The 26,393-nt window shown below is 36.4% G+C and overlaps 1 protein-coding gene across 6 annotated transcripts in view; it reads right to left on the bottom strand.

Annotated features, from left to right (window-relative positions):
• The window catches only part of SMARCA2 (SWI/SNF related BAF chromatin remodeling complex subunit ATPase 2), a 119,339-nt gene that overhangs the window by 20,802 nt on the left and 72,144 nt on the right, over positions 1–26,393 (bottom strand). For all 6 annotated transcript variants that reach the window (XM_075526286.1, XM_075526285.1, XM_075526287.1 and 3 more), the window contains 3 exons: positions 25,751–25,978; positions 22,125–22,202; positions 17,009–17,227 (listed from right to left, as the gene is read on the bottom strand). In XM_075526286.1, coding sequence (XP_075382401.1) covers positions 17,009–17,227; positions 22,125–22,202; positions 25,751–25,978 — 525 coding nt within the window. The remainder of the gene's footprint in view (positions 1–17,008; positions 17,228–22,124; positions 22,203–25,750; positions 25,979–26,393) is intronic.

Genomic DNA, 26,393 nt, shown 5'->3' with positions numbered 1-26,393 from the left:
TAGTTCTACTGAATCTTCAAGACGGCAACGAAAAAGGATATTTACCTTACCACTATCAGCAGGCCGGCTATCGGAAATCACAGTTAGTGGGGATAAAATTAACAAGCCAGCAAAGCAGCGAGCTGCTAGTCTCTTCATCAGCTGATCAGGAAAAAAAAGAGAGCTGGGGAAAGGCTATGTTTTCATATACAAGTAATTTTATTTTACTGAAAATTTAATACTGAAAGGATTGTGGATACTCAAATCTGCTGTTTCATTCTACCTACTACAAGGCCCAAAGCCTTCCTCCTTCAGCCTGCTTTAATATTGACAACTACTTATCATATTTCTTCCCTTATTATTCTAGGCATCCAAATTAGATTTTTAGCTGGGCAGCTGCTGATTCTTGTTAGCATTTTAATCGTAATAGCACAATTAGACAATTTCATGTATGATTTTAAAACTGAAATAGTTGCATGCATTTTAAAGATGCATTTATTACAGAAAATGTATTCCTATTGCTCTGCAGTGAACAGTTTGGGGTTTGGTTATTGAAACTGACAAAAAAATCTATTCTGATTTACAAGAAATTAAAAAAACAAACCAAGTTATCATTTTGCTAACTTTGGTAACATTTCGTTGTCCTTCAGAAAACTGATATTCACTTAACTAAAATGTATTTATATTTTTGTTTGCTTGACAAATTTTCTACCACAAAAAAAATAACTGTGGTGCTGTCATCACAGAGTTTACTACCATCTCATTTTAGAATTCCGCATAAAATTCTTGCTTGGAGTAGGTATTATTTTGGAAAAAAAATATCAGGACAAATAGAAAAGATAAAAGTAAAAAGATTTTTTTAATATTACATCTATCAATGGAGTGAAGACAAAAAAATAAAAATAAAACCTAAGTAAACTAACATATACTCTTGCACTCTTAAAATTAGTGACTAGCAGATAGCAAATTAATTCTTAGCATACTACAGATCTGCAAACAAATATTAAACTGTCCACTTAGCTAGTAATATATTGATTACTATACTCAGCTTTCAAAATTTAGATGCATGAACATAAACGCAGACAGTTTTCCTTAATTTAAGACTTTAGAAAATCAGTGTGACAATACCAGCAGTCCAAAAATGTTGTTATTGTGACTCCTAACATTAGTTCTCAAGTGGTAAATTTATATTTTGTACATAAACAATAATATTTAAAACTAAACCTATATGATTTATGCTGCCTCAAAAGATGGCTCAAAACTGTATCACATAAATCAGTTATCAGCAGAGTTATTAATGCTCTGTGCATATGTCTACACATACGATCCATGCATGTGTGTATGAGCAACAAAATATTTATTAAACTAATTAATCGACTGAGCTCTTTGTTAGAAAGGCTTACTATCCTAGGGCTGAAGTGCCACACCGAAGAGAATGCCCTTCCAAACCTTTACCAGTACGATAACGACACAAATCCCAGACACAAATCTCCAGTTCCTGACAGATGATGGGCTGTGCGAGAGTGCAAGATAGCACAGACATCTCCCATGCTCAAATGCCTCTGGATTAGTGAGGTGAACAGCAAGGGAGTCAAGGAAAATAGCACACAAATAAAAATTTAACACTTTCCTTCCCTTAAGGAAACAGGACAAAAGAGTACCATAAAGTTTGGAGACTTCATTTTTTGAAAGAAAGCTGTGACAATTTAATGTCAGATTTTGCGAAGGGTTGGGGACCTCATGAAAGGCAGAGACGGCAGTGGAACTGCAAGGACCCAATGTTAAGTTCAGTACTGACAAAATCTTCCTGCTTTTCTGAATCTTACTGCCGTATCCTGGTCCATGTACACAAAACAATTTCCTTGCTAAAGAGCTATGAGCACGCAGGCTTCTCAGGGCACTAGAATTTTAAGAAAGAACATACTGACCATGGATTAAAGAAACCAAACTGCTTTCCTCCAAAAAGAAGTGCCCTCTCCCCCCAAAAAACCCCGAAAGTGGATTTTTCAGAAGGCAAGTAGAAGTTACTTCTGAGACAGTTGGCCTTCCTATTGCTGCTTGCAATTACATTTTCCTCTTCATAAAGGACAATAGCTGTTTTGAGGTGGAAGTATTCTTAGTGAGTGTGGATACAGCTACAGGAGCACCACAGAAACAAAGTAAAGATCAAATGGAAACTGTTTTGTTTCTCCATTTGAAGAGCAGGACATTATGGGTGTATTCTCAACTTCTTCTTGAGAGCATGACACAGCACCACGACTGAACACCTTTTCAATTGAGAATTATGGACCCAAATAAGCACTAAGATCTACAGCTCTGAGTTTTGTTTCACGACTGCCTTCTGTGAGCTAGCAATCATGTTAGTCTTATAATAGTTTTAAATTCATTTTACAGGAATCAGCTAACTCAAGTGGGGTCACACAGCGAATCAATGGAGGTGCTCAGCATAAAATCGGTTTTGGTGCCTAAGGCCTGTATCTAATATTTAGGTGATACAACATTGTAAGATGCAGTTATTTTTCCTTTGATTGGAGATAACTATAGCATTGTTATGAGAAAGTTAAGGCATAGTGAAAGCTATTGCTACTACTTACAGTAAAAGAAACTGTACACACAAAACAAAAGTGGTAGGGAGCCATGTAGTAAGTCCACTTGATAATGCTGAAAATATGTTCAGATTAAATGGAAAATGGGCACAGAACATAAATTCTCTTCCTGCATCCCCCTCTGATTTTATCTTAACAAAATGAACATTAAGATAGCTTGCCCCCTTCCCTTCAGACATCAGTGCCCTGCGTCTCTCCAACCTGCAAAGTTAGAAGAGAGCTCTTGTGACTAACATTACCATGTGAACAGATTTGCTAGCATGCTAATTAAACTCCATGTTTCCATAGAAAGCATATAAACCATGGGTGAACATAAAAAAAGTCAGCTTCCCAACTCCCTGAACATAAAGTACTAACCCAGTCATGCAAAGTTACCAAAAGAATAAGCTTTTCTGGGAACAACAAATAACTTACCTGGGCATTGTTCTGACTACTGGCCAAGAGGCACCAAGCTTAAGGGCTGTTAAGCACTTAAAACCAAAAAACATGTCAGTAATGCAGTAATGAACAACAGATGACTGCTTTGCAAACTCAAGTTCCCATTTACCAATTTGGAAGAGAAGAAAGAAGTAAAAGAACCCTACAGAAGGCTAATAACAAATGTCGAAAGCACTAAAATGTCATCTACCTGCCCCTACCAATTTCTCTCTTCAGCGTAATCCTTCAAGTCCTATACTGATATTCCAAGAGAAATTCCACTTTTTTTCCCATCTTGCTCTATTTGAAATCCTACCCCTCTTTATTTTACATTTTTGTTCTCAGATTGTGTCTGACAACTGATGAAGAATTCAGCTTTCCAACCTGAAGTTAATCTTCTCCAAAAGATCTCTTCAAAATCCAGTTCTCCTGCTTAGTTTCTCAACAGTGACATTCCTGATGTCTGGGACTGTTTCTAATTTCCACACATTGTAATTATTTCTTGGCTCTCTAGAGCAAGTTCCCTTACATTGTACCTAATTATCTCTTGCTATGCTACAGCATAGAGGTCAGTATACTACACATAAAGACTATGAAGAAGAAGGTCATAATACTTGACGATTAGATGAAAGGGCATAAAATACTCTATCAACAGTGCAATGACTAAATACCTGAATATAATTATAAGGATTGATGAAGAGTTATTTTAACTGAATTTCCTCTCCTTGCTGGATAGTATTGCACAACACATTTACCAGACCAGTTTTGCTGGGACTGAACTACAACAGAGTATAGATTAAAATCTGCCAATGGCAAAGAATTAGTGAATACGTCCAGTTTTTCCTTGCTTTCACTCCTGACTCATTCCCTTCCATATAAGGAATATTCCAAAAAGTCTCCATCCAGCACTTAAGTAGAAATGAAAGTTTTTTTTTTTTAAATGCAAACAAAATGCAATTATTGCAAAACCACATAAATTTGTAATAAATATATAAATATTATATATTTATTACAATTATATATGTGTAATATATATATATCTCAGATATGCCAAACTTCCACAAAATAAGGAAAATGAGTCCTTCAGCCATATGTTCATCACGCAGGTTCCGCATCTTCACATCGCTGAAACTTGCTTCTTTTTGAGAAGCGGGAGAAGATAGATTGTTTTCTGTTTTGCATTTGCAAACTATTAATAGTTGCTTAATTATTTGCACAGAAACTCCAGGTGCTTATTTATAATTAGACATTAAGGAAAACAGTAATGCAAATTATAAAGAGTTTTTTCTTGCATTTTGATTTAAAGACTGATGCCAAAAAGAGTTGATAAGAATCATGCAAGAACATACTTAACTTTCAAGAGAAATGGTCTCAACCAAAGCAACAGAGTATAACATTAAAAAAAAAAAAAGGGTATCTATTTAAAATATTTATAGGATCAAAGCTTTTATCTTCAGTGTTTTCTTTCTGGTCTGAGAAAACTATTTCAGATAAAATATCCTAATATTTAATCTTAACGTAAAATATCTTAATGCTTAACCTTAATTTTAAGGTGACAATTACAAAGTAAAGCATCACATAGAGCTAGCACTGATAAACTTGCTCCAAGTTATGGCAAACTACATTGGCAAGGACATAAGTTTTCTTCTGTTCAAAAGTGAAATCCAGTTAAAAAAAAAAAAAAAATCAGTAATTAGTCTCATTCCTCCCTCCCCCAAAAGGCAAGCAATGATTTTAAATGGAACCACTCAAACTGATTTTGCACCTATGAGCTTTTCATAAACTTTGTGGAGACACTGAAGAGCACAATAATTACTGATGATACCAGGATCCACAGCCTGCTCAGGGAGCGCAAGGAAAGTGCTCCAACAGGGGGAAGGAACTGGGTAATAAAAAGGAAGAACTGTATCATGCTGACTATATAAAGATGGTTTGCTTAACCAATTGCTGAACCAAACAGCATTGAGAAAATACATACTCACTATATTAAGACACTGAATGTGGAACTACCAAAAATCATCACTATTCTGTGGTCTACAGCTACTCAGCCACACTCTTAAAAGGTCTACAGAACTATTTCTAGTTGTCTTATGCAGTTTTCAAAAGTAAGTGTGATTTACCCCTCCCATTTGACATACAGCTGTACTTTATGTCTTGTTAAGGAGATTTAATTTGAACAGCCTCTTGACCAAGCCAGCCTAACCTAGGAGCGGGGGGGGGGGGGGGGGGGGGGGGGGGGGGATCCAAACAAATTATATACCAGAAACTATCGATATCAACCTCTTACTCTTTATCACTGAACTGTTGTGTTGTGGTGGGTTTGTTTGTTTGTTTTCCCAAATCGTTTACCCTTCTTTTCAGAAAGCTAGATCACCTGCTGAACAACTCTTTGTCACTTGGAGTAATAGCCTGTTTGTAAATAAGGTGACAAAACTCTCTCATTCAAGACTGGAGAACAATATATAATGGACTTGTGAAATATTGTGCATGAAAGCTGCCAGATGATAAACAAACATATTCTGAAAGGGATGTTATAATAGCAGTTCTGAACTAGATGGTATCCTGCATATCTCAGATTGCCTTCAGATTACTCAGAACCTTACAGCATACTGATGACTCAAAGAATAACCATTGTTAACACACTGGCATTGGAAATAGTTGCAGGTATCTTTGGAAGTATAATTAGAAGCAAAATTTACAGACTGAACGAGGTGTAACTAACTTAAGACACTGCAAGACTATCACTTATGAAAATATTGCAGGTAAATTTATGGGGGAAAAAATAATAATCTTTACAGACTCACAGTTGTAAAGAAATACACTTAATGTGACTAAAGCTATCTTTCAAGACTGATTTAGCTGAATTAATTCTAGTTTGCAATTGTAACTTCAAATAACTAAATGACAACAAAAGAGGAAATAATTATGATTAAAGCCATGGCATGTGTTTTTTTAAAGTTAATATGATATAATTTTTTCTATACATACGTGCTTTTTAAGTTGTCTGGAGAAAATGATCAATTATTTAATGTGCATACATGAAGATAATATTCAGTTGATATAGCTGAGATGCATAAAAACATCAATTTACCTTTGTACATTCACTTTTGTCTACAAGATTTATAAATAACACTATTAAGTCATGAGTTACTATACTTTTTCTCGTGTACAGAACATCCTGATTTCTTCAAGTCTCCCTTGCCACAAGTGAATCAGATCAAAAACCAAAGATGAAGAATTCTAAGAACCTCTCAACAAGCTTGATAAGGACAGCAAAAGTCTGAGGTTTTATGATGACTGCAGGTGCCAAAGGCTTGCTGAAGTAAAATGGATGAGCAGGAAATCCAAGAAAACCTCTGACAGGAACTCAAGTAGGAAGCGTTTTATTTCACACTAATCACAGAAAGGTCATGTTTAGGAAAGAGGGCTCTGACTGCCAATAAGGCTTCCTTGGTACCTGTTGCAGTCTTTCCATTTGTGAATGATCTATTACATACAATTTTGACCAGCACAGAAAAACATTTAATGGAAGATACATGTTTCCTGGCTTCAGATTCACAAGCAATCCATCTTGAAGTAAAATCTAACATGACAGAGATGCCTCATTTTTTTCCCCTTTATCTTGTTCAGTATGACGGAGACGTGTATGTTTGTTGTATAGACAGGATTCTGGAGCATTTAGTGACTGTTTTTTTCAGTGAGGAAGAGTGGAAGGGGAAGGTTTCCTTTTTTATTTTTATCAGCATTTTCTCCCTGACTTATCCAGAATTCTGACTCAGGAAAGCCTATTCCAGCAGTGTGGAGGATAGTATACTGACAAAGGTATTGTGAGATAATTGGTACTTCAGTTATGCTTTTTTTCTTGACCAAGTACATTATCTTCCATAGGAGAGGGGGCAAGGAAAATTAATTGCATTAGAAACTTACCTTTTCTGAGGGGTGCCAGGGGGAGGTGGGGGAGATTACTTTTCTCACTTTTTCCTAAATTCCTTTAGAATAACAAGCATGCAATTTAGTCAACAGCCTAACACTTCTGTGTCCTACAACAGGAGATGTTCTATTTTCCTTGGCATCTCACAGTTTAGAAGGAAAATAAAATCGAGGTTGTTATGGCTTAGTTTGTACTGTGGGTTTTGCTTCCAGATCCTCCTTCTTTGGTCTAAAATAAATCTTTTACTGGACGGACATACCATTCTATTGTCCTTCTGACATTAATTTTTTCTTCCATTTTTAATGATTTGCTAACACAGTTGATTAATTAGTTTAGAACTTATGAACAAAGTTTAAGACAATGTAGTAGTATTTCTGGTAACAATTACATTCCATTCAGGCTCACAGACAAATGTCACAGAGCAGGAGTAAACAAACTGCAATGAAGTCATGAAGATACTCAACAATACAGATCAAATCCCAAAGCAAGGAAAAACAGGAATTCTACAACATTCCAAGGATTTACTGTCTCCCAGTCAGGTAAGACATTGTTTATTTTACAAGGGAGATCATGAATACAAAAAACAATCAGAAACATGTTTATATCTGACCACTAATAAACAGTTATGTAGGATGGCTTCTCTTCCCAGCCTTGAGACTAGTATATCCTGATGCTTTTTACCTTGTCTTTCACAAAACACTGTTGCAGTTGCAAAGGCCTTTGGTTTCTTAGTACCATACAATCTTAATTTATCTTTTTTTTTCCGGAATAATAGGGCTCTTTTTACGGACATTTAGGGTTTTATATGGACATTATATTCTTCTGTTGTGGAAAAAGGTAGGAAATACTTACTTTGTAATGTTACATGTCTTGGCAGACTGGCAGTGTGGCTAACGTTTTGCAGCTCCTAATGCTGAGAACTGAAGACAGAACTCTCATGTTTGATTTTGTTCCTTATGAAAATTGATCCTTCATTATGAAAATTCAATCCTTCAGAATGCGAATTAATGGATTATTTTAAAATTTATTTTAAAAAACTTTCCAGGGCTTAGCCTTTCTTCAGTCAGAGAGCATTGCCTCCCTCTTCTTCTGAGACTCTACATCAGACTCTTACATCAGAAAGATACCTGTTATAAAGACGGTTTATGCCCTCACCAGATGAGTCCTTTCGGAACAAACTGCAGTCTTGGCTCTTTCTGGGACCACATTTGCTTCCAGTGAACCTTGCTAACATTTGCAGTGACAGACATCTTTTCTATGGTAAAAATAAATTTGACAATTCTAAGCACTGGATAAAGGTAAGTAGACAGGACCAGCTCTCATTCTGCAGCACACCCAACAGCAGGATAACACATCCTAGTAGAAAGTTTCCTGTAAAGAACAAGCCGCCTTTTCATCTACTGTGGAAACAACACAGCTGAGGACTGTAACACAAAGGGATGATAAGCAGATTTCCAGTGTGAAATCACTCATTTTGAGCCAAATCTCTAGCCTTAGAATAAGTGAATTATTTGGCTCTCAAGTGAACAGATATCCAGTGATGCCTTCTAATTGCTCAGAAAAACATTAAAAGTGTTTTCTCTCTTTGTGATCAACAGACCAAAAGACTAACAAAAGGCTTCTATTTTACAGGTGAGCATTAAATTTTACGTGTGCCCTGAAACACTACCATTCTTAATTATGCAAGACGAGAAGCTTATAGTACAAAGCTTAAACTGGCACTTTTATGCATGTCAAAGTAAACTCAGCTTCTGCCAACAATCATACCATTAAGTAGTTTCTTTCATATGTTCTCTTTCTCCCTTATATTTAAGTATATTCACACATTCTCAAACAGACATTTTTTATTCCAAGTTTAAAATGTGGAAGATACCCAAATGGGAGCAAAATGGAGTAAATAAATTCAAAACAAAACAGATAAAATATCTTACATAAAACAAATATAGTGGAAAAAAAAAAGAACAGCTTTCAGAAACCATTATAGTTTTGTTATTTTTCAGTGCATGTTCATAGGATCTCTCGTATCTACTTATTCACAGAAAATGGCTTAAGAATTTTTCCAATAACACGGGAAATTTGCTATAGAGATCTATCACTACTAATGCAGGTAGTCTGAGGCAATTAAGAATGGGAAGCATGCTATGTTAAGAGAGTATGATATGAGAAAATGTATGGCAAGAGATTAGACTACTCACTTCCTACACTGACAGAGGAAAAATTTTACTCATAGAAACAGACTATGTTTAAAGAATAAACAGTAGGAGGCAGCCCTTTAAGACAATTCCAATACAGTTTTTCAATAACTTCGCAGAATTTGGAGGAAGCTAGCATGAAATGAAACGATGTCAAACTTTGGACAACTTGCTGAGAAAAGCTAAGTTACCTGTATCTTTTATGTATTTTATACCAAAACAATATTTTGTGAGGCTAACTTCTAGCAGTGATGCAGTGAGTTGTGTTTTCGGGATGCTTCTAAAGCTGCAGTTATCAGACTGTGGCAGGACTTAGAGTAGAGCTTGACCCTTTAATATGCATATCACAGCCTAAAAGTAAAAATCTAACATGAATAGTATCTGCCTAGAAGGCCTTTTTGGTCTTTTGAGATAAACTGCAATGCAAATCACAGTCTGACAAGCAAAAACTATTACCTAAGCAAAGGCTAACTGAAGAATACAAAGAAGATTCCTGGAAAGGCAATGACGCTTAAGATGAAGTGAAGTTTCTCAACAGAATAATGTATAGTATAGTGTAAGTGCATGTATGAAAAACTAAAGCAAGGCTATACACAGCAACAAAGTCCTCTGGTTCCGAGTTTGAAATCCAGATAAAAATATTTTACTACATTGTCAGATGCAACTGAAAAGAATACATAATGGATATCCATTAAACTGTAATTTGTAACACTCTGAACTCAACAATTTCAGAGTACAGAATGAAATTACAGGGTTACGACTACTGGAAAACTTTTGTAGGATTTTCCTTTTTTAAAGTTAAAATTCCACTGCTAGTGTAAGGAAATACACCATTCCATTAATCAAGCAGAATACTTCAAGATTACTCAGGAAGCTAACTGCCTAAGACCTTCCACTTACTACATGCCTAAGGACAGGCTGAGTAATTTTTGAGAAGTTCAGTCTGAAACTTTTCTGTTCTTCCATATTTGCTAAGTTAGTACTTCCATACTTGTTTACACACAAGAAGAGACAAATTGCTTTCATTTAAGTTGCAAGTTTCTACAGAAGCAGCAGAGCTCTGAGTATGTACACTGATCTATCAAAAGGATTACTTTTGCCTGTTATGCCTCCGGCATGGGAAACATCAGTGTGAAGCTTCCCATCACCTGCTCAGGTCTGCCTTCAAAAGATGGCACTTTACAATAATGGTGTCTCAATTGCTCCTGATGACAAGGCAAAATATTAAGTGCTTCCCTTTTTGGAGGGTGAACAAATACTTTGGTCACAATATATGCCTGGAAAGGTATGGGTAACTTCTTACACGTTGTAAATGCAAATCAACATAGTAAAATGTACTGCCTCTATTCAAAACTTTGATAGTTTGATACTGCATATCATCATTATTGTCAAGGCATGTCAGAGGACATAATAATGCAGTGGACCCAAGTATTAAAAAGTTTGCTGCTTCTCTTTCCGTTGCTAAATGCCCCTAGCAACAGTAACGTTTTCAACTTCTAATGCGGACTTTCTTGTTTTGTGGATTTTGTGAAGTATTTAATAGTTGTTTGTGTTTCAGTTTTGGAATTTGATTTGAATTTTGACCTTTCACATGAAGAGTATTTCAGGCATCTAACCACAGGGCCTAATTTTTTAATGCAGAATTTTGCACTTGAAACAATAATAATATAACCAAGCCTGAAACCCAGAGTTTTAACTCATAGTTGCCAGGCTGTATAAACTTCATATGTCAGAAAAGGCAAGCTATTTCAAAGAAAATGCAGTTTATTTTAGTCTAATGTTAACAATACTACTCACATTTTTTAAAAATACAGAAAGGTGTTTATGTGACACTACTACTCTAATGTTTTCTAGGGGAGAATATACGTACAATTCCAACTGAAACTGTGTTAATATTTGTTATGGTATTTTGCATGTAACATCATATGGACAAAATCACAGACTAAAAAAAAAGAATCCTATGAAAATATGGCAAGATATTTTACTGATACGTATTCCTCTGAAACAGCTGTTCAGATTTCCTGACTTGAGGTCTCTCTCATAGAAAAAATATTTCTGGAACACTAAAAATTGCCCTACTGAGAACCTTTCTCAAATATTGATGCGGCATTTCAAAGTACTTTGCTAGTTTCCAAAATTAATACTCTCAATCCTGCCTCCAGATTCTGAGAAAGATACCCAGAGTGTAAATCAGGTTCTTTTATTTATGAACTAACAAACCCATCTCTTGCCAAAGTAGAGAACCAAAGCTATCAGGTAGATGCATTTAAATTCCCTCTCATACATCAAAAGCCAAGAAAAGCCCCTTTCATCTAAACTGCTTCATTGGTTTTAATTTCACTGCAACTTAAAAGTAGCCATTTTTTCCTTTTCTTAAATAGATTCTGAACTGAATTTCCTGAAAACAGCATGAAAGACAGATAGCAAGACTCAGAACATAAAAATGGCTTGGCTTTGTGAGGCCTTAAAGTCATGTCCAACTTCAAGAAATCAGCTTCCACATGCATAAAACTTATCAGCCTCAACTTGCACATTAAAAAAAGTACCTGGGGCATCCTGATGATTGCTGGTCACAAGACAGACAACACCCTGGCATGGTGGACTTTTTAAGCCTCCAGTGACAAAGTCTTTTAAATGTGACTTGTTTTCTCCTGCAGCTTAACAAACTCAATTGGATCTGCAATTCAGTACTACAAAGCAGAGTTTAGATCAGAATGCAGTTTTCTTCAAATGCCCTGGGCAAATAGTCACTTCCTCAATGGTTAAAAAGGTTTAGTAGCAAGTCAGGAAACCTTGCAATTGTAACCAGAAATAGTATAGAGGAGTAAGGAAGAGAGAAAAACAGGGGTGGAGGGTTATCATGTACATGAACTATGCAGATAAACTATGCACTGAGTAAAAGGTTATTTCTTTTCTCCTCCTTCACAGAATCTCAGCCTCCAATATAGACTACATAAAAAACCTCCATTATAATTAAAAATAACAACCAGTAGATGAAAAGTGAAGCTAAAACAATTATCGAATGTAATGCTGATTTTCCACACAGCTGCTTCAGTATCTAATGAAGACTACTGTTAAGATCAATTTCACCATCACAGTTTAGAAAACCATGTCTTAAAATATCTTCTTAGTATTGATTCTAAAGTTGTATACATAAAAGTGAAGCTCTCAGAAAACACAAAGCTAACTGAAAAACTTTTCGTAATTTATGTCAAGTTGTAGTGACAGGCTGGTCCAACTTTATGACCTCCGATGCCAGACCTAACTTTTAACAGACTATTAGAGAGTGTGTAAAATCAAAAAGTTATGTAAAGTTCCAGCTGATGAGAAAATAGTTGAAAACATGCCCAACGTTTTCCTGGTAGGTAGTTTGATTTATTATACAACATATTTACCTTAGTTAGTAAACATAAACAAAAAAGCAAATAAAATTTATGTCACGATTATGTTAAACAGTATTCACCAGGTATTCTGTATGTATGAAAGCCAGCACTGGTTTTCTTTAAATTTAAGTAAGATTGACTAATTACAGACCAAATGCTTGAATTTCACTTACAATTTTTAGATCACCAAAACAAGTAGCTCACAACAGTTGACTTTTGCATGTCCGCATGAGGTAAACGAGACACTGCTCATTTTGGACTCAGATATGTTTCCCTGGCCAACATGCACAGCTATTTCAAATGAACAGCACAACTAGGGAATAAAACTTTATTCATGTCACCTAGCCAGCAATTAAATTGCATGAGAAGCTGAATCCAGGTGCAACTGTCTTAAGAGTCTTGTAACTACTCAAACAAATCCTTTGATTCTTGAAGCCTGCCGTAAGCAATGGAGTCCTTAGTAGATGACCCCTCTAGAAAATAATCTGCCATGGGATCCAGCAAAGTATTTTGCAGACCTGTTAGAAGTGGTGCAGGGATAGAATCTGCTAGAGCATTAAATACTTCCAGAATATAAATGCTTTGCAGGATCAGGAAGCAAACTCCTCCTTCCTGGTTTTTTTTTGTTGTTTTTTTGTGATGTTTTTGTTGGGTTTTTTTTTTTTGGGGGGGGGGGGGTTGGTTTTTGCCTTTTTTTTTTTTTTTTGAAATACGGTTGTCATGCCAACAGTTACAGAACAGCAGGCTGCAGCGACAGCTAGTGATGAAGCCTGTTTGTGTCTTACAGCTTCCCTGGGAGGCTGTTATTGAATTACAGGCTATTCAGGGCAGCAGCACAACCTCACTAAGCACTGTGTATGTCCATAGGTTTGGCTTCTGTAATTATTTTGTCTCCTGCTTCCAAACTCAGGTACCTGACCTCCTAGCAAGGAGGGAGCTGACATACTTGGTCACTATACATGCATCCATACGGACCTTGATGTATACAGCAGATCCTGTGGGGATTTGCCATGACCTTAACTAGACTCTTCAGTGTTGGGTGTATCAGCAGAGGGGTCAGGGTCTAATTGAAAAGGAGCAGGTAGCTGATCTCCACAGTCTGAGTTGTGACTGCTGATTGAGGCAAAACTCCTTGGAAAAGAAGATATCTAGTCAACTTCCCCAAGACACATAAAGAAAAAGAGACAGATGAGAACTAGATATTCATATTATGAAACCAACTTAATAGTCGGAAATGCAAAGTTTTATTCCAGAAAATCCCATGAGAAGATAGCTATAAAGCCACAACAGCAGCCACAGCAAGAGAAAAAATGAGGGGCATCCCTTGCTGCTGGTAAACAAATCTCATTCTTCTGTAGCACTGCAATAAAAGTAGGAGTATCTATACTTGCTTTTGGAGAGTGCCATGATACAGAACATGGGTAAAAGGATGTCTTATGAATTAAAGTACCATTCCTAATTCAGAACTTACTGGCTCTTCTATTTTTTCCAGTTTTACTGATATAAGTAGTTCACTGCATCCAAGTTAACATGAAATGATTAATTCAAAGTTTTCATGCAATATGCACGATACTGTTACAAGTTACAGTGACAAAGCCACAAGATACAAATGCTTATAAACTATCTACCACAATTTTATCTGTTTATATAGTTAGAGATTCCCTTGAAAATGTTGTACAAAATTATTATGCTTTTTCTACAATCTTCCAGAGATACCGTTACAGGAAAAGATGAACACTTAAATTCTCAAAGAAGACATAAAAGTGATGGTGGTGGGAGGCCAATGGGTGTGACAAAGAACTCTGTTTTACACACACACGTGGAAAATAAGATCATGAAAAAACTCAGAAAACTTGACTTAGACTTCAGTCTCCACCCAATGGAGAGGAGTTTTTATTCTGAACCTGCATAAGCAGTGTTACACTGCAAACAGAATTCCTCTGAACAAAGAGTCTAAAAAGTATTAGTAGTTCCTACACTTGCATTTGTTTCAACACACTCTCAAGTCCACGTGAAAGCGTAAGTTAAAATATGTATACAATAGAGTCACAGTAGTGACTGCAATGCACTGTGAAGCAATCTGACAGCTTTAACTTAGCTAATTTGAGAACATGCTTAACAACTCAATAGGGAGGAGGAGGGAGACTAATTTTCTCAACAGAATAACAAGCAATGTTGAAAAAGGGGTAGTATATATACTATCTTGACTAGCAAGGTTTCTGACCTGGCCTCACACAACAGTCTCAGAAGCAAACAATGAAAACAATTACTACCAAGTAAAAGCAGAACCGGTAAGAAATTGCTTTCAGAATAGTCCTTAATGGCTCTTTATCAAATGGTCCAGTGTTTTTCAGCATTTTTAGTGTCTTTAGGAAGACAGAATAGAAAGTATGCCCACTAAATCTCCAAATAACACCAAGCTGATCACAAGTTCACCTGAGGACAGGCTTAAAATTCAGAATAATTTTGGTGAAGAAAACTTGGATATCATTCAACAAGGGCATATGCTAAATCCTCTTACCAGGAAGGAAAGATCTACTACACAAAACATGATTCTGAAAAACTGTCCAGGAAGTAGATCCAGAGAAAAGGATTAAGGGTGTATACTGGATCAAAAATTTAACACGAGTCGATAGCTTTACTGTTAAGAAAATGAAATACTGGATCGTGAGGTTTAAGTACCCTAGAAGTTATGCAAAATAACTCCTCCTTATTCACATGAGGCTGCACCTGGAATTTTGATGTCTAGCTTTTGACCAAACTTGCAGAAAGATGTCAGTCACACATAGAACAGCTAGGGGAAATCAGTGAAAACAATCAAGTGATCTAGAAAACAGGAACTACGGGAAAAGACAGAATGAGCAGTAGTTGTTAACCTTGAGAATTAACTGAACAGGGCAACACCTCTTCTATGACATAAATAAATACTAAAAAAGAAAGGTAGCAGCCTGTTTTGCATGACCAGACTGATTAGAACAAGAAGGAATTGGTTTAAAATCCAAGAAGAAAATTCAGATAAAATATAAGGGAAAGCCAAACAGTTAAACACATTTCCCTGTGGACTTCTAAATTGACTGTTAGGGAAGGCCTTGAAGAACAGCTCAGATGAACATCTGTTATAAATGACACAGGACTGGCCAATGCTGCCCTGAGTAGGAAGATGGATTAGATGATTTTTTTAGGGCTGCCATTTTTGACAGTAAAGCGCTAAGCACAAATATCAGAGCCAACTCAAGACACAAAACATGCAAGCTGAAGTTAACTTCTATGTTGCCATAGCCAGAGTATTCCATCATTAAAAATAATTAGCTTAAAATGACCTTGAGTAGATGTACACTATACTGCAAGCACTTCCACTGTAGGGAAGGGTAAATGTTCAAGAATCCAGATGGGAGTTTATGTTTTTAGGTCCTTCTTCTCCACTGACTACTTGAAAATGTCAAGTATCAAACTCCTGTGTTTCATAAACTTGCTTAGGTTTACAGCTGATGTACAATTCAAACCTTTGCTCCCCTAAGCTTGACACAGCAGCAGAATCTGGATTCATAGTATTGCACAATGCACTCTCACAAACATCACGTTTGTAACTGATGTAGGTAAGATTTCTACCTATCTTTAGCAAATTATACCCAAAAACTACACTGTATATTCATGTTGGCGTTAAGTCTGTAATTATTCTACAACAAAACTTACTCTGTCAAACCATGTAACTAGTTTTACATATACAATACTTTATATGTTTTGGACATCATAACATTATCAAATTTCCTCATTTTGAAAATACTTTCCAACAATCAATCCACACCTCCTTACCACCCCTGTTACTAGCATTCTGAAAAGGCACATACATTAGAATTCATTAGATGTGTGTTTTGCAGAAGAACGGCAAGAATCCTCAAGTACAACAAAATCACAGATTTGGTGTGAGTTAAGTTTAGAATCTTTACTTTCAGGTCTGAAATTCTTATACCATTTATCAAGGGTTTTGATCGCATTGGAGCCAAAAAATGCTCAGGACTTGGAAATGAAACAGCACAACAGAAAGAAGACTTATGTGAAAGTTTCCAAATTTTTAAAAGGGTTAAATTCAGGTATTTAAAAAAATAATAAAATTAAGCTTCTGCAGCACACAAAGCTGTAATATACACTGATCACTGGTCTTCTCCAACGTAAAAGAATTCTTCATGTATCTTGAAGATGACACTTATGAAAGGGTGTAAAGTTGTAAGAAATATGTCAGGATCCATGGCAATAGAATAGTTGCAATAAGAAGCTCTCATAGTGCTAATTCATCTTTTAGTAACACTAATTTAAATTTCAGCAATGCAGCTTAAAACTTACTTATGTCTTCAACACAGCAGCAAAAGCTGGATAATAAGACTATCTTTGCCTTAACCACTACATTGTGCTCTTCCTGGTGCAACTGTGCAGCCTTCAAAAAGAAAAAAACCCCACCACAAATTAATAAATGTCAACTGTAAAAAAAAAAGGACAACTTACCCGCAGCCACTGTTTCTCTGTGAGAGCATCACTGTAGTCCACATCCCTGCGTTGACGGGATCCTCTTCCGAATATTTTCTCTTCTTCTTCTTCACAGGTAAGCCTTTCAACTTCAGCATCATCCTTAATAATCCAGGATGGTAATTCATCCTCCTCCATCAAGCGGGGCTTACGCTTGGGGTTTCTGGCATCCTCCCTGCGACGGTCCATGTCCATGCGCTACAATGGCAGTTGGGAAAGGATAAAACAGTTTTAAGGTCAAATATTAAGTGAACCATGGAAATTTCTGGCTATCTAATGATATTTGAAACTTTAAACCAAGTCCTTTACAGGTATTTCCCTTCCACAATACTTCTAAATACTTCTAAAATGCAACTATAGAAAGAAGCAGCTACACTTGATGGTTGATTTTCAGTCAAGTTCACTACTCTGTAACTAGCTTCTACTGAAGTAACTGATACAACACAGCAGGTAAGTGATACAAAGCAGATCACAAGAACACTGTTGTGTTGTGTTGTGTTAATTAAATAACTCTCTTCCCTTTTTGCACAGGTTTTATGGTTTCTTTGTATTCATAAATGTGATCTGCAAATACTAAGTCCTCCTTGACAACATCGCCATAAGGTGTTGTTATTATTATGTAACTACAAAGAATAACTGAAAACACACTAGTTTTGTCAGCCTGAATATCAGAAGAAGAAAATTTAAAAGCTGGTATTAGAAAAAAGGAATCAAGAGAGAGACTTAAGAAATTCAGAGAAAAGCTTGCCTACACAGTGCCAGAACGCCAACACGCTTAAACCACTGAGTTTTTCCTGATCTTACTGCTGTACTAGGCCAAAGTCAAAACATATACAAAAATATCAGGTAAGATAAGGTAAAGTGTTAAGAATATTAGAAGGTAATGTTAAGACTTTAAGCTGAAATTGAAATAATCATATAAATCAATTTCAAGTGTGGTGAGCAATTACCTCAGAAAACAAATATGGATACTCAGGATACACTCCCATGACCTACTGTAGACTCATCAGTGAGGTGCTTTCTAATCCTCCTGGGGAAGCATCCACCTCTGTCTATTGACTACATGCTGACCTAGGCTCACAGTGGTCCTGTGAATCTCATTTGCATTTTTTAAAGTAGCCCAAATCAGATAATATAAATACCCTTTTCAAATAGGCCTTCTGAAGAGTCATACAGTACTTAAACACTCAGTAAGCAGTTGCCAAGCAGAGAAAACAAACAGATGGCCACCAAGCATTTAATTTTCATATTTGAAAAAATAACATAAATAGACTGGCACCAAAATTGGCTGTAGCATCAGAACAAGCTACTGCTTTGGCCAGTAAACATTTGTAAAAAGCATTCTCAATTATGTGCAGACCCCTCCCTTTCTGTGCATGATGCTGCACTTATACAGGATGCCAACTAAATGTATTATCCTTTTACACCCCTAGCCAAGACACAGACATGCATAAATTCAGAGGTATTTTCTATCTATAGGTGCAGCTCAAATCCAGCCAGATTTACTAACTGAGGCTTAATGATGGCACCATTGAATATGCTGAATCTTCTCTCATCTTGGCACTTCTCAAATACAAGCATTCCCAAAATACTACCTCAGGCACAGCGTCTTACAAATGGTCCTCATCATCCTGTCTGGTGCCCTATCTGGTTTCTAAACTCAGTGAAAAGCAGAATGTAAGATGTGTGTCTTCAGTTTGCAGGTCCAACTACATTCAAGAAGCAACTATAAATACATGTGGGTTTTCCCTACCCTTCATTACCTCAGACAATGATGAATGGGCTGTATAGCCTTTAGTTTTTTATAGCACACTTGCATATTTCACCTTTTAAACAACATCTCATTCAATCTGAATTAATTTCAAAAAATGTTTCATTCAAGCCAGACATGTGGCTTGGTTTACTTGGCAACCAGCAAGCTGCACTGAGAGAAGGCCCAAACAGGATAGATGGGATAGATTTCTCTATTATTTAGCAGAGAACTTCAGTGAAGTCAGGGACATCATATTATAATGATATTAAGTATATGAGGTGAATGTTGAAACTTCATTTTTTATCCTGATGACCATGTTTCTATCTCTAAGACAAAGACTGAACACAAAAGTAGTATATTTTAATAGCTGTTTTCTGAAATAAAAGCACTTGGGAAGGAAAATTAAAGACACTCTCAGTTAATCTGAGATGTAAGAGATAAAAGCAGCCATTTGTTTTTTCTTAGGATATTACTCAAACCACTTTTATCTCTGGGAAACCTCTGGTCCTATCTTCCCATGTCTTACCAAAACATGTATTTCCAAACCAGATCTACCTTATTTTATTGTAACTAAAAAAGTAATTGTATTTACACTGTCCTCAATGAGGCCTAAATGCTGGAAATCAAGAAGTCCTACGCTACCAATGCTTACACATAAGTGAAGAACTTACTTGGTACACTCAAGTGTTGGTACACTCAAACCTAAAACTTCCAGTTTAGAAAAAACACAGAGCACTGCTGTCCTGTGAACTGTGAATGGTTATCTTAAACTTCCCAAATTATAATTAAAATAGTCCTTAAAAAAAAACCACCCAAGCCACTCAGTGTAAAACCAATAATTTATACACTCAGTTGCTGCTATATTGCCATTGTGGATTCAAGGAGATAAACTGTTATTAGCACAACTGGAGCACTGGCACCCATTTTGGTGAGAGGGCTTCCTCGAAAGGCCACTCTTCCACTTGAAAGGCAGTTTTTACATCAGGAATCTTTAAGTAAATATAACATTAAAAATAACTTGAATTTTTTTCCAGGAAGAGTAACACTTGTTGAAGCACACTATTATGAAATGGCAAGAGTTGTACAGATCACATCGATACACTGACTTTTCTCTGAATATTTTGTAGACTTTTTTACTATGCGATGAAGTGCCATCATTTGCACTGAATGCAAAAGTAGGACAGCGTGAGGTTTAAGGCTACCTAGAGTTTTTACCTATTGTTATATATGCAGAGCCTCTAAAAGTCAGGGGAGCAAAGTCCACTCGTACACATCCTCCTTCTGAACAGTGCATTTAGTTCTACAGCTACATCTCAGATCTATGTCAAGGAACACTTCTAACCTGAAAAGCAACCACAGAACAGCTTCTCAAGGAACCGATCTGCCCTCTTGCCTATTGTTTTGGAACTGCTCACTTTAAATAAGCAAAATATATGCTTTTACACCTCTAGGCCTAGTTAAATGAACAAACCAAAATACATTTTTCTTGGATATTGCAGTTTTCTGAATTCTGATTATATCTGCACAACCTTAACAGAGGGAATGAGGTATCACTGAGGTAAGGAGAACACAAACCTATCTTTGTGCTCTTTATCTGACTATGCAAGACCTAAAATATTGACAAAAAGAAGACAAACAACCCTGACTGCCAAATTTGTTTTTCAGACTTTTCTTTTATAATTAAACAGTTTACTAAAATGAAAAACAAATTCTTTGTTAACAATTAAAACTATTTCTTAGACATTAATATTTAACTTTGCTGTTTCTATCTTAAGTATTTTCAAACCCCAGCTTTCAAAGCATATTAGCTTTGCATCTTCAAATTTTTATTACCTACTACAAACTCTCTACTCTCTCTTAAAAACTTCCATGTAAATTAATATGAAAAACATAAATTCAGCCCACACAGTGCTAAAACTGTCTTCACTCTAGGCCCCTCAACTGTTTTACTGAATGGCTGGTAATAGACTTCAAACTTAACCCAAAAAGATGAAGTTGTAGAAATTTCCTGCAAACGGACATAAATTCATCAACTACTTTCAATCCATGGATTGGTTCTTTCCTTCTGGGTCTAAAGGAGAAGTACTGAGAAGCTTTTTCCAGTAGCAAATCCACTTTCACAGAACTCAGGGTACTTTCAGCCAATAATTTGGCTGAAATTATTCCGTTTGAGTTTTGGATCAAATGGCCACCACTTGGTTTCTGTCATGTAAATCTCCTTACACCCAAATCACTGAAAGAAAGTTAAAAAGACGGGTGTCTGTAAGCACTCATTTTCTGTGCAGCCTAGCTTTAGGAATTTCAGTTCTTCTGAGAAAATATGAAATGAAACTTAGCACAAAAGGACTAAACTGGAAGGTCAGCAATGACAAAAGGCACAGCCATGTGGGGGAATATGGTCTTTGCCAACTGTGCACCTGAACAACTGTCACTTATGTAAAAAGGGCCCCTGCACACTTGTGTAACTGAAGTTTTACAGATGAATCCTTGAACAGAAGATGGTGGGGGATTAAAAACCTGTGGTCCTATCAGTGGTTGCTCCTGTGGATAACACTTTAATTTACAAGTGTGATACACTTTCATTCATCCACATATGAGTGTCTGTCTTGTTCCACCTTGCAGAACAAAGCAGCGTCTGTAGAATTAGAGGGGATGGTGCTTTGTCTTCAGTACTTAAGTATTCTCCTGTTGCTGTGTCAAAAGTCCTCCAGCAATCCTCACATTGTATGCACACTAGAAGGCAAGAGCCATGCCTATACTGACATTTTAATAATTATTCCATCAGTGTTGGACCTGTTGGACCAATTATTCCATCACTGAACCACTGTCACTAGCTCTACTTCGGTAACTGTTCAACAGTTGTAGCAGCAGATATGCAGCTAACTGGGCCCTTGACAAAACCATCAGCAAACCCCAGTTAACTCACAAAGAAAACAGCACTGTCAGTCTACTAATTTACTATTTTGTTAAGCTCCTGTAGTTGTCCTTGCCAATATCATAGCCCAAAAGTCAGAAGAAATGTTGCAAAATAAGAGTATGTTGTAGAATTAGCAAGCCAAACTGTGACTATCAGTTTTGCACTGTAAATTTCTCAGGTCGCGCCAGACTCTTCCTCCAGATTGGCACTGTTCCACTATAGCATCCGCAAGGATCTCTGAAGTCTTTCTGTCACATGAGGAACTCTGTATTTAAGTAGACTACCCTGCTTTCCTCAGATAAACAATGCAAGTAAATAAAGCTTATTTCTCCAACAAAATTTTCCAAAATTTTAATGACAAAAGGTTAAGGCCTTTGTTAAAAACACAAGAGAAGACATTCTACTTACAATCATATCATTCTTACCATAAAGAGATCAAATTCCTCTTCACGTCGAGCAATCATCTGATTCAGAGTCTCATCATCAGGAACTTCATCTTCCTCCTGGTTACACAGATCAATAAAGGTATTAGAAAGAAGCTACATGCAACTTGAAGTAACAGCCTCCATCAGATCAGTGTTGCGCTGACCCTCCTTCTGTCACAACACGTGTGAAACACTCAAAATGAAACTAAAACTTTTTAAGGTGTTCAGCTATTCAAAGTAACACAAAATAGACATAATTCGAGAGAAGATTGGGACATATTACCATCTTCATAAATTGAGAATGAGGAAATGAGCAAATATGCAACCAGGAAATTTTGGGTTGTGGTTTTCCTGGGTCAGAAGCACAGTTAGTGTTTCAGTTAAAATACATGCATTTCCGTTCTGCTGTTCTACAGTACTCCTCAGAAATATCATTCTGCGTTATGAGGTCTTTGCTGTCAAAGCAAGGAGAAAGAAAAGGTCCTGGTTAAATGAAAAAAAGGAAACGCCATTATACTGGAAAAAAACCCTGCTGAATCCCTCTTTCTCTTGACCATTATCTGCTTACAAATTGAGATGTGAACCTCTGACTTCAGACAAAATGAATTATTTCATAAAACCAGAAACAGTCCTTGGAAAAGCAATTTAGAACTGTAGAATTCAACTAAAAATGTTAAAGCTGAACAGCTATGGTACCCATTTTAACACAATCAGAGTCCACAATGTTCAGTCTCCCTCCCCGAATTACTTTGAAAACACATGGCATTTCAAATCTGACAACAGGTCAAGCAAAACAATAAAACTACAGACTGGTTTCTACATAAGGCTTACTGAACCTATGTTACAGTATGCTGCAGACCTAGAATTTTTCATGAAAACTCATGTTTTGTATTCAGTGAAATGGGAGTACAGAATGCTGCATACAGCACCCAAAAAACCTAACATTCTGTAGCTTTCTTTTTTTCCCAGAAATAAACAGAAAAGGCCTTTATCTACAGCCACACATCTTATTTTCCCTCCACGGGCAAGATTTCTACACCTCAGAAAAAAATACAGTTCTTAATGCAATTTCCAACAAACACCTCTGTACCTTAATGTACATATAATTTAAATTTTAACATGAAGAAAGCAACTGGGAAAATGATAGAGAGCTACTTCTTCTCACTTCTAGTCAGTACTCCTTCAACGTTCAAGAAAAGGAAGTTACATAGTTACATGCACAGAGGAAAAAAGAATACAGATCCCTTCTTTCATGATCAGTGAAGAATGTGAACCTCATTAAAGTTTCACATGCTTCCTTATCATGTCAAACAGAGCAACTTGTGACCTGAAAAAAATAAGGGATCCCACAGCAGAAGCTGTAACAACAGTGCCCACATCATCTGTCGTTAGTCTGAATAATCCCATTGCCAACCAGGTAAACTTGACAGAAGAAAAATTTATAAACACCAGTGCCAACAAAAAATGCCTCCATGAACAAGTTACTTCTAATCACCTGTCATACATTCCTATTGTTCTAATATATCTTTCTAACTACCCAGAAATTATCTCTTTGCTTTATCTAGTACTGCTAAAAGAAAAAACAGAGCAAAAAGGAGAGGAAAGAAGAAAGAAAAATAACGGGAGTTTTGATGTTGAATTTATGAAAACTACTAAGAAAGTACAAATAGAATATGGTGCTCTACATACAAGTGTGAAAAGCTTTGATATGCAAGTTTAAAGCATGCTTAGCATGGGAATATTTAACTATGTGGTCACTAAACAATCTCTTTGTTAGATGTGCTAGTCCGTATTTGCAAGTCAAAGTTGTTTTGACATTAATAACTTTTAACTGAGAGATTTACTTTTTCTTGTCAATCTCTCATTTGATACTCAAATTTTGTTTCTAGGCTGCTGCAATGAAGAAGCAATGGCTGACCAGTGAAGGACAGTGCAAATTCAATCCCTCTTACTCCCTCAGCAGTTTCAGTGTTTGGGCAAAGTTTCGCATAGTCTCTGTTCACAAAGAAATTTTACTTGAAAGCTTCAGCTTCAGTCTGACTCCTAACAGTCAGACTGCAATACCAATGCTTGCTTTAAAGACTGATGCTGGGTTATGGCAAACAAACCTTGGTTAAATCTGTGCTTGCTTCAGGACAGCAGACCAAGTGTATTTGAACAACACACAAGAAGCAGATTGCTCTGAAGTCATCTATGAAATAAGGCATGTCAAGTTGGCCTGAATACAGTCCTGACTTTGGAAACATTTTCAGATAAATGATTTCTAGGGCTTTGAAAACATAACAAAATTATGTCAATTTTAAAAACAAATCCACAGGCTTACTGAAAATTTCTATTGGTTTCAAGTTAATCTGTCTACTCATATAGACGATGTTGGCTGCTTGAGAACTACAGTTTTACTTAATAAAAAATGGTACATATATCTTATCCGATTTCTGCATTCAGACTCTAAATAAAAGACAATTACTGATAAAACTGGTTTTCACTCTTCTTTCATTTCTTATGAAAAATGCTAGAACAACAATACAAAATTCTGTCTTAATGATGTACTAGCTTTTTCTAAATGCACAACAAGACAAAGAGTTTACACAAAAGGGTTAATTATTGAAGAAGTGAACTCCTTGGTCTTTGAAACTTTACACCACATAATGAAGGATGCCTGTAAAACACAGACCATAGAATCTTTTCGTTCAGTGTGCACCATATTCAGACGTACAAGGCATACTCAGAGGCAAGATTACACTTGAAATCTCTGCATCTTTAACCAGGATATTTTCAAGGTGGGAAAAAGTCATTGCAGAATGGGATTTTTTTGTGTGTGTCTTCACTATAATTTGTACTTTTACACGCTCTCTCCCAAATGCAGCTTTCATCCAAATGCTGAATTTTGTTCACGTTAAGAGAAGAGTCTGCAGTGACAAGCAAAAGAAGGGGCTCACCATTCCATGACCACAATTCCAGAGAAGAACACAATGAAAAGACAGGTACATACTGCCAGTGATTCTATAGCCTCACTTCCCTCTATTTTAAGGAAAGACTTGACAGCTGGTTTTAAACAGCTAATTCTTTCTTGAAGAGGAAGTTGTAACCAGAAGTCCAGGTTGGACACAGCACCAGAAAGAAAGTTATTTTGCTGGCTTGCCCTAAGCTCAAAGCACATCAAAGCAGATCTTAAGTACCTCCCAGGATCCAAAAGAAGCACAGTAAGCAGGGTCTTTCATGATTGAACCTAGGTAGTGCTAGTTGCTCAGTATGTCTGAAAATCAGATTACCTAGTTTAACACATAAACTGGATTTAGGAACTGTTTTATGATCTGTTTTGGAAAAAAATCTTTTATTTGAATACAATTTTTTGTCAAAATTATGAAAGGGTGGAATGGGTTTGAGTTACAATGCCTAATTCTACACTAAGATTTAATCATAACCATTACATCATAACCATTACCTTATAACCTATTACTGTGACCAAAAAAAAGAGAGAAAAATGAAGTTGTTTCTTTGACTGGATGATAAGAATATGATGACATTTCTAATTTCAAAGGAGATTACAATCTTTGTAACTGATGAAAAAAATGACTCAGTACTTCCTGAAACATCCTCCTACTGATTATTTCTAACTACCATACCTCATTTTCTTCTTCATGCTCCAATATAGCCTGTAGGAAGGCTCTCCTTTCATGGCTCGAAGATTTCTGATCAAACATTCCAGCCTGAATAACTTTTTGATCTACGTTCAGCTTATACTTCGCAGCAGCAAGTATTTTCTCTTCCACACTGTTCACAGTGCACAGTCGCAGGACTCGAACTTCATTCTGCTGACCAATTCGGTGAGCTCTATCTTGGGCCTGCAAGTCCTATTAGGCAAAGAACACAGAGAATGGTTTACAGAACACAGAGAATGGTGCTACAGAAATCATCCTCTGCTTAAAGGACATTATAATGCTGAATTCTTTTTGGTATAAAAAGGAAGTACTCAAATGACAGTACACCACAATTCACATGGTTCATTCCTCATTGTTTTCTTTCCCAAAACTTCGTCAGACCCTGGTAGGGAGAAAACTGAAAGGAAAAACATGGACATGCTCTGTACAGTGTAAATGCAGTAAGCCAAAAACTTCTTGAAAGCATGTGCAGTGACTGAGAAGGGCTAATGTATTTATTTTTTCCCTTCTATTCAAAGCTCATGGCCTTCCAAGCCAGAATGAACCCTAAAGTAAAATACCTCTTGACTGCAGGAAAAGAGAGCAACAAAATTACTAGGAAAAAATA

The sequence above is a fragment of the Mycteria americana genome, chromosome Z, assembly GCF_035582795.1.
Source record: "Mycteria americana isolate JAX WOST 10 ecotype Jacksonville Zoo and Gardens chromosome Z, USCA_MyAme_1.0, whole genome shotgun sequence".
Classification (NCBI taxonomy): domain Eukaryota; kingdom Metazoa; phylum Chordata; class Aves; order Ciconiiformes; family Ciconiidae; genus Mycteria; species Mycteria americana.
The sequence above is the reverse complement of the archived record's forward strand: the minus strand, read 5'-3'. Positions and strand labels throughout refer to the sequence as shown.